At 42.3% G+C, this 17,202-nt stretch overlaps 1 protein-coding gene across 1 annotated transcript in view; it reads right to left on the reverse strand.

Moving 5' to 3' along the window:
- LOC119942479 (cytochrome b-c1 complex subunit 2, mitochondrial) overlaps nucleotides 1–3,788 on the reverse strand; it is a 31,866-nt gene extending 28,078 nt beyond the window's left edge. Inside the window, exon 1 of the mRNA XM_038763314.1 lies at nucleotides 3,730–3,788. Coding sequence (XP_038619242.1) covers nucleotides 3,730–3,762 — 33 coding nt within the window. The 5' untranslated portion in view covers nucleotides 3,763–3,788. The remainder of the gene's footprint in view (nucleotides 1–3,729) is intronic.
- Nucleotides 3,789–17,202: the final 13,414 nt, after the last annotated feature.

The following is a 17,202-nucleotide window of genomic DNA, read 5'->3' on the forward strand; positions in this document are numbered from 1 at the left end:
ACAAGTAACTTAACCTGTCTGTACTTCACTTTCCTCTTCTGCAAAATGGGGTGAAGAATACCTACCTTTCCATACTTCACAAGGATATAGTGAGGGTAAAAATGACCTAAGTAATGTGCAGGTGCTTTGGGAATACATGTGCAATATAAAAATCTGGGTAATAATTCATTTATTACCCCCCTCCTTCCTCTTCCCCTCCTCCCCCTGCCTTACCTCCTTCCCTTCCCCACAGCACCTGTATATATGTATATATGTTTGCATGTATTTATTACTCATTTATTTATTTTACTTGTACATATCTATTCTATTTATTTTATGTTGTTAATATGTTTTGTTTTGTTGTCTGTCTCCCCCTTCTAGACTGTGAGCCCACTGCTGGGTAGGGACCGTCTCTATATGTTGCCAACTTGTACTTCCCAAGCGCTTAGTACAGTGCTCTGCACACAGTAAGCGCTCAATAAATACGATTGACTGAAAAGTAAAGTGACTTGCCCAAGGTCACATGGCGGGGAAAGGGGCGGAGCCGGGAATAGAACCCAGGTCCTCTGACTCCCGGGCCTGCACTCTTTCCTGCCCCGGCCCCAGTCACTTTGGGAGGCAATAATAATAATAATAACAATAATGATGGTATTTGTTAAGCACTTACTATGTGTCAGGCACTGTACTAAGCGCTGGGGTGGATATGAGCAAATCGAGTTGGACATAGTCCCCTGTCCCACATGGGGCTGACAGTCTCAATCCTAATAATAATAATGGTATTTGTTAAGTGCTTACTAAGTGCCAAACAATACTCTAAACACTGGGGTATTCATTCATTCAATCGTATTTATTGAGCGCTTACTGTATGCAGAGCATCATCATCATAAATCGTATTTATTGAGCGCTTATGTGTGCAGAGCACTGTACTAAGCGCTTGGGAAGTACAGCACTGTACTAAGTGCTTGGAAAGTACCATTCGGCCACAAATAGAGACAACCCCTACCCAACAGTGGGCTCTGAATGAATGAATGTACCCAGTAAGCCCTCAATACGATTGAATGAATGAATGCACCCAGTAAGTGCTCAGTAAAGACTGAATGAACGAATGCACGCAGTAAGCGCTCAATAAGTACGATTGAATGAATGAATGTACCCAGTAAGCGCTCAATACGATTGAATGAATGAATACACCTAGTAAGCGCTCTGTAAATACGATTGAATGAATGAATGCACCCAGTAAGCATTCAATAAGTAGGATTGAATGAATGAATGCACCCAATAAGAGCTCAATAAATACAACTGAATGAATGAATGTACCCAGTAAGCTCTCAATACGATTGAATGAATGAATGCACCCAGTAAGCGCTCGGTAAACACGATTGAATGAATGAATGCACCCAGTACGCGTTCAATAAGTAGGACTGAATGAATGAATGCACCCAATAAGCGCTCAATAAATACGACTGAATGAATGAATGCACCCAATAAGCGCTCAATACGACTGAATGAATGAATGCACCCAATAAGCTCTCAGTAAATACGACTGGATGAATAAATGCACGCCGTAAGCGCTCAATAAGTACGACTGATTGAATGAACGAATGCACCCAGTAAGCGCTCAGTAAATCCGCCTGAATGAATGAATGCGCCCAGTAAATAACGACGGAATGAATGAATGCAGCTACTCCTCCAAGGTCAGCCAGCAGACAGGTGGCGGGGGAGGGATTCGAACCCACGACCTTCTGCCTCCAGGACCGGGGCCGCGTGTCATTCACTCATTCAACCGTATTTATTGGGCGCTTACTGTGTGCAGAGCACTGCGCTAAGCGCTTGGGAAGGACAAGTCGGCAATATATAGAGACGGTCCCTACCCAACAGTGGGCTCACAGTCACTCATTCATTCAACCGTATTTATTGAGCGCTTACGGTGTGCAGAGCACTGGACTAAGCGCTTGGGAAGGACAAGTCGGCAACAGATAGGGACGGTCATCATCATCAACATCAATCGTATTTATTGAGCGCTTACTGTGTGCAGAGCACTGTACTAAGCGCTTGGGAAGTCCAAGTTGGCAACATATAGAGACGGTCCCTACCCAACAGTGGGCTCACAGTCATTCATTCATTCAATCGTATTTACTGAGCGCTTACGGTGTGCAGAGCACTGTACTAAGCGCTTGGGAAGGACAAGTCGGCAACAGATAGGGACGGTCATCATCATCATCAATCATTTATTGAGCGCTTACTGTGTGCAGAGCACTGTACTAAGCGCTTGGGAAGCACAAGTTGCCAACATATAGAGACAGTCCCTACCCAACAGTGGGCTCACAGTCATTCATTCATTCAGTCGTATTTATTGAGCGCTTACTGTGTGCAGAGCACTGGACTAAGCGCTTGGGAAGGACAAGTCGGCAACAGATAGGGACGGTCACCATCATCATCAACATCAATCATTTATTGAGTGCTTACTGTATGCAGAGCACTGTACTAAGCGCTTGGGAAGTCCAAGTTGGCAACATATAGAGACAGTCCCTACCCAACAGTGGGCTCACAGTCATTCATTCATTCAGTCGTATTTATTGAGCGCTTACGGTGTGCACAGCACTGTACTAAGCGCTTGGGAAGTACAAGATTGCAACATATAGAGACGGTCCCTACCCAACAGTGGGCTCACAGTCATTCATTCAAATCCCAGCTCCACCAATTGTCAGCTGTGTGACTTTGGGCAAGTCACTTAACTTCTCCGGGCCTCAGTTCCCTCATCTGGAAAATGGGGATTAAATCTGTGAGCCCCACGAGGGACAACCTGATCACCTTGTAACCTCCCCAGCGCTTAGAACAATGCTTTGCACATAGTAAGCGCTTAATAAATGCCATCATTATTATTATTATTATTATTATTATTATTCATTCATTCAATCGTATTTATTGAGCGCTTACTGTGTGCACAGCACTGTACTAAGCGCTTGGGAAGTCCAAGTTGGCAACATATAGAGACGGTCCCTACCCAACAGTGGGCTCACAGTCATTCATTCATTCAATCGTATTTATTGAGCGCTGTGTGCAGAGCACTAGACTAAGCGCTTGGGAAGGACAAGTAGACTGTGCAATGTTGGGTAGGGCCTGTCTCTCTATGTTGCCAACTTGTACTTCCCAAGCGCTTAGTCCAGTGCTCTGCACACAGCAAGCGCTCAATAAATACGATTGATGATGATGAAGCAGGCAACAGATAGGGACGGTCTCTATGTGTTGCCAATTTGTACTTCCCAAGCGCTTAGTCCAGTGCTCTGCACATAGTAAGCGCTCAATAAATACGATTGATTGATTGATTGATTGACGGTCCCTACCCAACGGAGGGCTCACAGGCTAGAAGGGGGAGACGGAGGACAACACATATTAACAAAGTGAAATCAATGGAATAAATGGGTACAAAGAAAATAAATAAATGGATAAATATGTGCAAAGATATATCCACATCTATCATCATCATCATCAATCGTATTTATTGAGCGCTTACTATGTGCAGAGCACTGTACTAAGCGCTTGGGAAGGACAAATCTCCCACAGGTGCTGTGAGGAGGGGAGGCCGCCCGGGTGGGTTGAAGGGCAGGCTCGGGGTCAGGCCTCGGAGGCCTCGACGCCCGCTGTTCCCCAAGCCGAGCGGCTCCGAAAGGTTCCGAAAGGTTCCGAACGGTTCCGAAAGGTTCCGAACGGTTCCGAACGTGAGCTCCCCCCCGCGACGGCAGCGCTCACCAGCAGCCTCCCGGCTCCCGTCGGCAGCTTCATGGCTCCGACCCCGGCCCGCTCGCTCGCCGGCTGGGGAGGAGGCAAAATGGCGGCGGCGCCCGAAGGCTTCCCACCATGCACCTCGTTTCCGCTCCCCCTCCCCGCCTCGCCTTGGTGGACTCTCTGCGCTCCAGCGACTCGACTGCTCCTTGGAGGGGAGGGAGTCGTTCATCCAATCAATCAATCAATCAATCAATCATTCAATCAATAATAATAATCATCATCATCATCAATCGTATTTATTGAGCGCTTACTGCGTGCACAGCACTGGACTAAGCGCTTGGCAAGTCCAAGTTGGCAACATATAGAGACAGTCCCTACCCAACAGTGGGCTCACAGTCTAAACGGGGGAGACAGAGAACAAAACCAAACATACTAACAAAATCAAATAAATAGAATAGATAGGTACAAGTAAAATAAATAAATAGAGTAATAAATATGTTCGAACATATATACATATATACGGGTGCTGTGGGGAAGGGAAGGAGGTAAGATGGGGGGGTGGAGACTCTAGCAACTCGACTGCTCCTTGGCGGGGAGGGAGTCGTCCATCCAATCAATCAATCAATCAATCATCAATCAATCATATTTATTGAGCGCTTACTGTGTGCAGAGCACTGTACTAAGCGCTTGGGAAGTACAAGTTGGCAACACATAGAGACAGCAGTAGGCTCACAGTCTAGAAGGGGGATCCATCCATCCATCCATTCATTCATTCAATGCGCTTACTGGATGCATTCATTCACTCAATCAATCAATCAATCAATCAATCGTATTTATTGAGCGCTAACTGTGTGCAGAGCACTGGACTAAGCGCTTGGGAAGTACAGGTTGGCAACATATAGAGACAGTCCCTACCCAACAGTGGGCTCACAGTCGTATTTATTATAATAATGATGGCATTTATTAAGCGCTTACTATGTGCAAAGCCCTGTTCTAAGCGCTGGATAATAATGGCATTTATTAAGCGCTTACTATGTGCAAAGCACTGTTCTAAGCGCTGGGGAGGTTACAAGGTGATCAAGTTGTCCCATGGGGGGTTCACTGTCTTAATCCCCATTTTACAGATCAATCAATCGTATTTATTGAGCGCTTACTGTGTGCAGAGCACTGGACTAAGCGCTTGGGAAGTACAAGTTGGCAACACATAGAGACGGTCCCTACCCAACAGCGGGCTCACAGTCTAGAAGGGGGATCCATCCATGCATTCATCATCATCATCAATCGTATTTATTGAGCGCTTACTGTGTGCAGAGCACTGGACTAAGCGCTTGGGAACTACAAGTTGGCAACACATAGAGACAGTCCCTACCCAACAGTGGGCTCACAGTCTAAGAGGGGGAGACAGAGAACAAAACCGAACATACTAACAAAATAAAATAAATAGAATAGATACGTACAAGTAAAATACATAAATAAATAGAGTAATAAATATGTACAAACATATATACATATCTACAGGTGCTGTGGGGAAGGGAAGGAGGTAAGATGGGGGGGGGGGGGGTGGAGACTCCAGCAACTCCACTGCTCCTTGGCGGGGAGGGAGTTGTCCATCCAATCAGTCAATCAATCATCAATCAATCGTATTTATTGAGCACTTACTGTGTGCAGAGCACTGTACTAAGCGCTTGGGGAGTACAAGTTGGCAACATATAGAGACAGCAGTGGGCTCCTCACAGTCTAGAAGGGGGATCCATCCATCCATTCATTCATTCAATGCGCTTGCTGGGTGCATTCATTCACTCAGTCAGTCGTATTTATTATAATGATGGCATTTATTAAGCGCTTACTCTGTGCAAAGCCCTGTTCTAAGCGCTGGATAATAATGGCATTTATTAAGCGCTTACTATGTGCAAAGCACTGTTCTAAGCGCTGGGGAGGTTACAAGGTGATCAAGTTGTCGCATGGGGGGTTCACAGCCTTAATCTCCATTTTACAGATCAATCAATCGTATTTATTGAGCGCTTACTGTGTGCAGAGCACTGTACTAAGCGCTTGGGAAGTACACGTTGGCAACAGAGACAACAGTGGGCTCACAGTCTAGAAGGGGGATCCATCCATCCATTCATTCATTCAATGCGCTTACTGGGTGCATTCATTCACTCAGTCAGTCGTATTTATTATAATAATGATGGCATTTATTAAGCGCTTACTATGTGCAAAGCCCTGTTCTAAGCGCTGGATAATAATGGCATTTATTAAGCGCTTACTATGTGCAAAGCACTGTTCTAAGCGCTGGGGAGGTTACAAGGTGATCAAGTTGTCCCGTGGGGGGTTCACAGTCTTAATCCCCATTTTACAGATCAATCAATCAATCAATCATATTTATTGAGTGCTTACTGTGTGCAGAGCACTGTACTAAGCGCTTGGGAAGTACAAGTTGGCAACATATGAAGCGCTTACTATGTGCAAAGCACTGTTCTAAGCGCTGGATAATAGTGGCATTTATTAAGCGCTTACTATGTGCAAAGCACTGTTCTAAGCGCTGGGGAGGTTACAAGGGGATCAAGTTGTCCCATGGGGGGGTTCACAGTCTTAATCCCCATTTTACAGATGAGGTAACTGAGGCACAGTGAAGTTAAGTGACTTGCCCAAAGTCATACAGCCGACAATTGGTGGAGTCGGGATTTGAACCCCGACCTCTGAGCGCTTACTGTGTGCAGAGCACTGTACTAAGTGCTTGGGAAGTACAATCAATCGTGTTTATTGAGCGCTTACTGTGTGCAGAGCACTGTACTAAGCGCTTGGGAAGTACAAGTTGGCAACATATAGAGACGGTCCCTACCCAACAGCGGGCTCACAGTCTAGAAGGGGGAGACAGACAACAAAACAAAACATATTAACAAAATAAAATAAATAGAATAAATATGTACAAATAAAATAAATAGAGTAATAAATACGTACAAACATATATACACATATACAGCTGGTGTGGGGAGGGGAATCATTCAATCGTATTTATTGAGCAATTACTGTGTGCATTCATTCATTCATTCAATCGTAGTTATTGAGCACTTACTGTGTGCAGAGCACTATACTAAGCGCTTGGGAAGTCCAAGTTGGCAACATATAGAGCCGGTCCCTACCCAACAGCGGGCTCACAGGCTAGAAGGGGGAGACAGACAACAAAACAAAACATATTAACAAAATAAATAGAATAAATATGTACAAATAAAATAATTAAATACATAGAGTAATAAATACGTACAAACATATATACATATATACAGATGGTGTGGGGAGGGGAATCATTCAATCGTATTTATTGAGTGCTTACTGGGTGCATTCATTCATTCAATCGTATTTATTCATCCATCCATAATAGTAATAATAATAATAATGGCATTTATTAAGCACTTACTATGTGCAAAGCACTGTTCTAAGCGCTGGGGAGGTTACAAGGTGATCACGTTGTCCCACGGGGAGCTCCCAGTCTTCTTTCCCATTTTACAGATGAGGGAACTGAGGCCCAGAGAAGTGAAGTGACTTGCTCAAAGTCACACAGCTGACAACTGGCAGAGGCGAGATTTGAACCCATGACCTCTGACTCCAAAGCCCGGGCTCTTTCCATTGGGCCACGCTGCTCCATCCAGCCATCCATCTTTATTGAGTGTATTTATTGGATCAGACCAATTGTATCCCATCCAAGAGGTGGGGGGAATTGCCGTCAATTATTCTCGTTCATTCATTCAATCGTATTTATTGAGCGCTTACTGGGTGCATTCATTCACTCGATCGTATTTATTGAGCGCTTACTGTGTGCATTCATTCGATACTATTTATTGAGCGCCTACTGTGTGCATTCATTCATTCGATCGTATTTATTGAGCGCTTACTGTGTGCATTCATTCGATAGTATTTATTGAGCGCCTACTGTGTGTATTCATTCATTCGACCTATTTATTGAGCGCTTACTGTGTGCATTCATTCATTCGATCGTATTTATTCAATCAATCGTATTTATTGAGCGCTTACTGTGTGCAGAGCACTGTACTAAGCGCTTGGGAAGTACAAGTTGGCAACATGTAGAGACAGTCCCTACCCAACAGTGGGCTACTCTGTGCATTCATTCATTCGATCGTATTTATTGAGCGCCTACTGTGTGCATTCGTTCATTTGATCGTATTTATTGAGTGCTTACTGTGTGCATTCGTTCTTCGATCGTATTTATTGAGCGCTTACTGTGTGCATTCATTCATTCGATCGTATTTATTGAGCGCCTACTGTGTGCATTCATTCATTCAATCGTATTTATTGAGCGCCTGTGTGCATTCGTTCATTTGATCGTATTTATTGAGTGCTTACTGTGTGCATTCGTTCATTCGATCATATTTATTGAGCGCTTACTGTGTGTATTCATTCATTCGATCGTATTTATTGAGCGCTTACTGTGTACATTCATTCATTCAATCATATTTATTGAGGGCCTACTGTGTGTATTCGTCCATTCGATCGTATTTATTGAGTGCTTACTGTGTGCATTCATTCAATCGTATTTATTGAGCGCCTACTGTGTGCATTCGTTCATTCGATCGTATTTATTGAGCGCTTACTGTGTGCATTCATTCATTCGATCGTATTTATTGAGCGCTTACTGTGTGCATTTGTTCATTCGATCGTATTTATTGAGTGCCTACTGTGTGCATTCATTCATTCAATCGTATTTATTGAGCACCTACTGTGTGCATTCGTTCATTTGATCGTATTTATTGAACGCTTACTGTGTGCATTCATTCATTCAATCGTATTTATTGAGCACCTACTGTGTGCATTCATTCGTTCAATCGTATTTATTGAGCGCCTACTGTGTGCATTCATTCATTCGATCGTATTTATTGAGCGCTTACTGTGTGCATTCATTCATTCGATCGTATTTATTGAGCGCTTACTGTGTGCATTCATGCATTCGATCGTATTTATTCAGCGCCTACTGTGTGCATTCATTCATTCGATCGTATTTATTGAGCGCCTACTGTGTGTGTTCGTTCATTCGATCGTATTTATTGAGCGCCTACTGTGTGCATTCATTCATTCGATCGTATTTATTGAGCGCCTACTGTGTGCATTCATTCATTCGATCGTATTTATTGAGCGCCTACTGTGTGCATTCATTCATTCGATCGTATTTATTGAGCGCTTACTGTGTGCATTCATTCATTCAATCGTATTTATTGAGTGCCTACTGTGTGCATTCATTCATTCGATCGTATTTATTCAGCGCTTACTCTGTGCATTCATTCATTCGATCGTATTTATTCAGCGCCTACTGTGTGCATTTGTTCATTTGATTGTATTTATTGAGCGCCTACTGTGTGTATTCGTTCATTCGATCGTATTTATTGAGCGCTGTGTGCATTCATTCATTCAATCGTATTTATTGAGCGCCTACTGTGTGCATTCATTCATTCGACAGTATTTATTGAGCGCTTACTGTGTGCATTCATTCATTCGATCGTATTTATTCAGCGCTTACTCTGTGCATTCATTCATTCGATCGTATTTATTCAGCACTTACTGTGTGTATTCGTTCATTCGATCGTATTTATTGAGCGCTTACTGTGTGCATTTGTTCATTCAATAGTATTTATTGAGCGTCTACTGTGTGCATTCGTTCATTCGATCGTATTTATTGAGCGCTTACTGTGTGCATTCATTCATTCAATCGTATTTATTGAGCGCCTATGGTGTGCATTCATTCATTCGATCGTATTTATTCAGCGCCTACTGTGTGCATTCGTTCATTTGATCATATTTATTGAGCGCTTACTGTGTGCATTCATTCGATAGTATTTATTGAGCGCCTACTGTGTGCATTCATTCTTTCGATCGTATTTATTGAGTGCTTACTGTGTGCATTCATTCGATAGTATTTATTGAGCGCCTACTGTGTGCATTCATTCATTCAATCGTATTTATTGAGCACTTACTGTGTGCATTCATTCATTCGATCGTATTTATTCAGCGCTTACTGTGTGCATTCATTCATTCAATCGTATTTATTGAGCGCCTACTGTGTGCATTCATTCATTCAATCGTATTTATTGAGCGCCTACTGTGTGCATTCGTCCATTCGATCGTATTTATTGAGCGCTTACTGTGTGCATTCATTCGATAGTATTTATTGAGCGCCTACTGTGTGCATTCATTCTTTCGATCGTATTTATTGAGTGCTTACTGTGTGCATTCATTCGATAGTATTTATTGAGCGCCTACTGTGTGCATTCATTCATTCAATCGTATTTATTGAGCACTTACTGTGTGCATTCATTCATTCGATCGTATTTATTCAGCGCTTAATGTGTGCATTCATTCATTCGATCGTATTTATTGAGCGCTTACTGTGTGCAGTCGTTCATTCGATCGTATTTATTGAGCGCTTACTGTGTGCATTCATTCATTCGATCGTATTTATTGAGCGCTTACTGTGTGTATTCATGCATTCGATCGTATTTATTCAGCGCTTACTGTGTGCATTCATTCATTTGATCGTATTTATTGAGCGCCTACTGTGTGCATTCATTCATTCGATCGTATTTATTGAGCACCTACTGTGTGCACTCATTCATTCAATCGTATTTATTGAGCGCCTACTGTGTGCATTCGTTCATTCGATCGTATTTATTGAGCGCCTACTGTGAGCATTCATTCATTCGATCATATTTATTGAGCACCTACTGTGTGCATTCGTTCATTCGATCATATTTATTGAGCGCTTACTGTGTGCATTCGTTCATTCGATCGTATTTATTCAGCGCCTACTGTGTGCATTCGTTCATTCGATCGTATTTATTGAGCGCCTACTGTGTGCATTCGTCCATTCGATCGTATTTATTGAGCTCTTACTGTGTGCATTCATTCATTCAATCGTATTTATTGAGCGCCTACTGTGTGCATTCATTCATTCGATCGTATTTATTGAGCGCTTACTGTGTGCAGTCGTTCATTCGATCGTATTTATTGAGCGCTTACTGTGTGCATTCATTCATTCGATCGTATTTATTGAGCGCTTACTCTGTGTATTCATGCATTCGATCGTATTTATTGAGCGCTTACTGTGTGCATTCATTCATTCGATCGTATTTATTGAGCGCCTACTGTGTGCATTCATTCATTCGATCGTATTTATTGAGCACCTACTGTGTGCATTCATTCATTCAATCGTATTTATTGAGCGCCTACTGTGTGCATTCGTTCATTCGATCGTATTTATTGAGCGCCTACTGTGAGCATTCATTCATTCGATCATATTTATTGAGCGCCTACTGTGTGCAGTCTTTCATTCGATCATATTTATTGAGCGCTTACTGTGTGCATTCGTTCATTCGATCGTATTTATTCAGCGCCTACTGTGTGCATTCATTCATTCGATCGTATTTATTGAGCGCCTACTGTGTGCATTCGTCCATTCGATCGTATTTATTGAGCTCTTACTGTGTGCATTCATTCATTCAATCGTATTTATTGAGCGCCTACTGTGTGCATTCATTCATTCGATCGTATTTATTGAGCGCTTACTGTGTGCATTCATTCATTCGATCGTATTTATTGAGCGCTTACTGTGTGCAGTCATTCATTCGATCGTATTTATTGAGCGCTTACTGTGTGCATTCATTCATTCAATCGTATTTATTGAGCGCCTACTGTGTGCATTCGTTCATTCGATCGTATTTATTGAGCGCTTACTGTGTGCATTCATTCAGTCGTATTTATTCAGCGCTTATTGTGTGCATTCGTTCATTCGATCGTATTTATTGAGCGCTTACTGTGTGCATTCGTTCATTCAATCGTATTTATAGAGCGCTTACTGTGTGCATTCATTCATTCGATCGTATTTATTCAGCGCTTACTCTGTGCATTCGTTCATTCGATCGTATTTATTGAGCGCCTACTGTGTGCATTCATTCATTCGATCATATTTATTGAGCGCCTACTGTGTGCATTCATTCATTCGATCGTATTTATTGAGCGCTTACTGTGTGCATTCGTTCATTCAATCGTATTTATAGAGCGCTTACTGTGTGCATTCATTCATTCGATCGTATTTATTCAGCGCTTACTGTGTGCATTCGTTCATTCGATCGTATTTATTGAGCGCCTACTGTGTGCATTCATTCATTCGATCATATTTATTGAGCGCCTACTGTGTGCATTCATTCATTCGATCGTATTTATTGAGCACCTACTGTGTGCATTCGTTCATTCGATCGTATTTATTGAGCGCCTACTGTATGCATTCGTTCATTCAATCGTATTTATTGAGCGCTTACCGGGAGCATTCATTCGATCGTATTTATTGAGCGCTTACTGTGTGCATTCATTCATTCAATCGTATTCATTCAGTGCTTACTGTGTGCAGAGCACTGGACTAAGCGCTTGGGAAGTACAAGTTGGCAACATATAAAGACGGTCCCTCCCCAATAATGGGCTCACAGTCTATAAGGGGGAGACAGACAGGGAAACAAAACGTGTAGACGGGTGTCAAAACCGTCAGAATAAACAGAATTATAGCTATATGCACATCATTGATAAAATAAATAGAGCATAATGTACTTCCCAAGCGCTTAGTACAGTGCTCTGCACACAGTAAGCACTCAATAAATACAATTGATTGATTGATATTTATTGGATCAGACCAAGTGTACCCGATCCAAGGGGGGTGGGTGCCGTCTATTATTCTCGTTCATTCATTCAATCGTATTTATTGAGCGATTACTGTGTGCAAAGCACTGTACTAAGCGCTTGGAAAGTCCAAATCGGCAACAGATAGAAACGGTCCCTACCCAACAACGGGCTCACAGTCCAGAGGAGGAGGCAGACAACATTCACTCATTTAATCGTATTTACTGAGTGCTTAATGTGTGCAGAGCACTGTACTAAGCGCTTGGGAAGTACAATTTGGCAACAGAGACGGTCCCTACCCAACAACGGGCTCACAGTCTAGAAGGGGGAGACAGGCAACAAAACAAAAGAAGTAGACAGGTGTCAAAACCATCAGATTAGATAAATGGAATTATAGCTGTATATACATCGTTAATAAAATAGAGTAATATAGAAGGGGGAGACAGGCAACAAAACGAAAGAAGTAGACAGGTTTCAATACCATCAGATTAGATAAATGGAATTATAGCTATATATACATCATTAATAAAATAGAGTAATCTAGAAAGGGGAGACAGGCAACAAAACAAAAGAAGTAGACAGGTTTCAATACCATCAGATTAGATAAATGGAATTATAGCTATATATACATCATTAATAAAATAGAGTAATATAGAAGGGGGAGACAGGCAACAAAACGAAAGAAGTAGACAGGTGTCAAAACCATCAGATTAGTTAATGGAATTATAGCTATATATACATCATTAATAAAATAGAGTAATAAATATGTACAACTATACACAAGTACTGTGGGAAGGGGAAGGAGGAAGGGCAGAGGGAGGGAATGAGGATGATGGAGAGGGAAGGAGGAGGAGGAGAGGGAAAAGGAGGCTCAGTCTGGGAAGGCCTCCTGGAGGAGGTGAACTCTCAGTAGGGCTTTGAAGGGGAGAAGAGAGCTAATTTGGCAGAGAAGCAGTGTGGCTCAGTGGAAAGAGCCCGGGCTTTGGAGTCAGAGGTCATGGGTTCAAATGCCGACTCTGCCACTTGTCAGCTGTGTGACTTTGGGCAAGTCACTTCACTTCTCTGCGCCTCAGTTACCTCATCTGTAAAATGGGGATGAAGACTGTGAGCCCCACGTGGGACAACTTGATCACCTTGTATCCCCCCCAGTGCTTAGAACAGTGCTCTGCACATAGTAAGTGCTTAATAAATGCCATCATTATTATTATTATTATTCTCTACGCCTCAGTTCCCTCATCTGTAAAATGGGGATGAAGACTGTGAGCCCCATGAGGGCCAACCTGATCACCTTGTAACCTCCCCAGCGCTTAGAACAGTGCTTTGCACATAGTAAGCGCTTAACAAATGCCATCATCATCATTCCAGGCCAGGGGTAGGACATGGGCCAGGGGTCGACAACGGGACAGGCCAGAACAAGGCACAGTGAGGATTATTCTGAGCATTTGATTGATGCTTTTCCTTGCGGTGTCATGGAAAGCTCTAATAAAACTGTCTTACCTCCTTCCCTTCCCCACAGCACCTGTATATATGTATATATGTTTGTACATATTTATTACTCTGTTTATTTATTTATTTTACTTGTACATATCCATTCTATTTATTTTATTTTGTTAATATGTTTTGTTTTGTTGTCTGTCTCCCCCTTCTAGACTGTGAGCCCACTGTTGGGTAGGGACTGTCTCTGTATGTTGCCAACTTGTACTTAACAAGCGCTTAGTACAGTGCTCTGCACACAGTAAGCGCTCGATAAATACGATTGATCGATTGATTGGTTTGATTTTATGTGCTCAATATGTAAGCTTTAAAAGAAAAATATTGCTCATAAATCTCCCCCACTACTACTTGAGTCCTCCCTTTCCAGAGTTCTTCAGTGGGACACCACAACCTGGGAGCTCGCACTAGTTCTTTGGCTCGCGGCCTTTTTCTTTTGCGCTATTTGGCTTTCCGCGGTCCCCAGAGTTATCGTTATCATCATTAATACTAATTAATATAAATAACAATGGTATTTATGAAGGTTTTGTTATGTGCCAAGCGCTGTACTAAGCATTGGGGTAGATCCAAGATAAATCCGACTTGGGGCTCACAGTCTAAGTAATAATAATAATGATGATGATAGTATTTGTAAAGTGCTTACTATGTGCCAAGCACTGTTCTAATTAATTAATACTAATTAATATAAATAACAATAGTATTTATGAAGGTTTTGCTATGTGCCGAAGGTTTTATGTATCAAGTGCTGTACTAAGCATTGGGGTAGATCCAAGATAATCAAATCCCACTTGGGGCTCACAGTCTAAGTAATAATAAAATAATAATAATGATGATGGTATTTGTTAAGTGCTTACTATGTGCCAAGCACTGTTCTAAGTAGGGTAAAGATTGTATGGGCAGGGAACATGCCTACTGATTCTGTTGTATTGTACTCTCCCAAGGGTTTAGTACAGTGCTCTTCACATAGTAAGCACTCATTCATCCATTCAATCGTATTAATTGAGGGCAGGTCACTTCTCTGTGCCTCGAATACCTCATCTGTAAAATGGGGATTGAAACTGTGAGCCCCATGTGGGTCTTGCACTATGTCCAACCTGATTAGTTTCTATCCACCCCAGCGCTTACTACAGCACCTGATGTATAATAAGTGCTTAACAAATAACCTAAAGAAAGAAGAATAAAAAGAAAGAAGAGAATGAAAGCTTTAAAGGGATGGTGTGAAAGTTAGAGCCGATTCAAGGCCCGACTGAGAGCTCACCTCCTCCAGGAGGCCTTCCCAGACTGAGCCCCTTCCTTCCTCTCCCCCTCGTCCCCCTCTCCATCCCCCCATCTTACCTTCTTCCCTTCCCCACAGCACCTGTATATATGTATATATGTTTGTACGTATTTATTACTCTATTTATTTATTTATTTTACTTGTACATATCTATTCTATTTATTTTATTTTGTTAGTATGTTTTGGTTTTGTCCTCTGTCTCCCCCTTTTTAGACTGTGAGCCCACTGTTGGGTAGGGACCGTCTCTATATGTTGCCGACTTGGACTTCCCAAGCGCTTAGTACAGTGCTCTGCACACAGTGAGCGCTCAATATATACGATTGATTGATTGATTGATTGATTCACCCTGGAGTCCAGCAGTTGTCTCATTATTCTTCAGCTGGTGTTCCAGCTCCAGAGGACTCGTCCCTTGCTGCTGTTTCCTGTCTGCTTGTGTGTGAGGAATCCTTACCAACTCAGTACAGTATTGCAAAGTGTGTGGCCTAATGGGAATGTAATTAATAATGGGACTAAGATCGCGTGTGCTAGGCATTTCATCAGCATGTGTAGAAATCGTAAATAATAAATAAGCACTTATGTATTTTCAAAGAACATTACACTCATTAATTGGTTATTAGATTCTGGGGCAGTCATCTGAGATGTTAAAGGCCTACGAGATCTTCCGGCTTTCTCTTCTGCCCGTGAAAAAGTAGCAATAGCAGTAGTGCTATCTGCTTTGGTCAAAGAGCAAATTTGTACTTCCCAAATTTGCCAATTTGTACTTCCCAAGTGCTTAGTACAGTGCTCTGCACATAGTAAGCGCTCAATAAATACGATTGATTGATTGATTGATTGATTGAGTCCTCCTCCTTGGGACTGGAGCCCCAAGATTGAGCATTTTCAAATACACGTCCCCTGGTACCCACCAGAGAAGAGTGATTGGCTCTTCAAAACAGGTCCCTAGGAAATGTAGAAGCTTGGTGGGGTTTCATATTGGGGCACACCCCACCTATAAATGCGCTTTATCTTTGCTTGAGGTGGAGACATTTAATAAAAGGAGATGACAGGTATTTCTCTCAGGATGAAATCATCTTCACGGACAATTATTAGTACCAAATAAGAAGTGCAAAGAAGTTTTCAAGTCTAGCTAAAGCCCCTGAGGTCTCATTTCCCTTTGGCTCTTGGAAGATTTGCATTTTTAATTAATAACAGTTCTTTCCCATCTACCATTTCCTGTTTTGACTTGTGTTATCAGAGTAAGAACCCGGCCAAAAGGTTTCTAAAATACACATTAGATGTTAATTTGATCTCATTCCAAGGGTTGTATTTTCTTGGCGGTATTTTCCTCCTCTATGGCACAATAGTGACATCATCATCATCATCATCATCATCAATCGTATTTATTGAGCGCTTACTATGTGCAGAGCACTGTACTAAGCGCTTGGGAAGTACAAATTGGCAACATATAGAGACAGTCCCTACCCAACAGTGGGCTCACAGTCTAAAAGTCCAATTATGTTGCTAACTTGTACTTCCGAAACGCTTAGTACAGTGCTCTGCACACAGTAAGCGCTCAATAAATACGATTGAATGAATGAATGAATTTGAGATGGGTGGGGAAGCAAAGCTCATAGCAGTTTGCAAAACAGTAAATCATTCATTCATTCAATCGTATTTATTGAGCACTTACTGCGTGCAGAGCACTGTACTAAGCGCTTGGGAAGTACAAGTCGGCAACTTATAGAGACGGTCCCTACCCAACAACGGGCTCACAGTCTAGATTGTGAAAGAGAAATTTCTAAATTATGAAAGTGAAAAGAAACACAATGGAAAACTGATTATACGGATATGGTCTATCTGAACAGGCATGTGGACAATAAAAAACCTTACGTAATTAACTTGAGTACAATTGGGCATTCTTTTTCCTGAGAACCAATTTTGTTCATTTATCCATTTTTCTCCGCCTCCCTCTCTCCCCTCCTCTCCTCCCCACCCCCGGACTGGGAGGGACTGGGCCGGACTGGGCCGGACTGGGCTGGGGGGCGGATCCCTATAAAGGCTGCAGGCAGGTCCAA

This window comes from Tachyglossus aculeatus, chromosome 21, assembly GCF_015852505.1.
Source record: "Tachyglossus aculeatus isolate mTacAcu1 chromosome 21, mTacAcu1.pri, whole genome shotgun sequence".
NCBI classification, from domain to species: domain Eukaryota; kingdom Metazoa; phylum Chordata; class Mammalia; order Monotremata; family Tachyglossidae; genus Tachyglossus; species Tachyglossus aculeatus.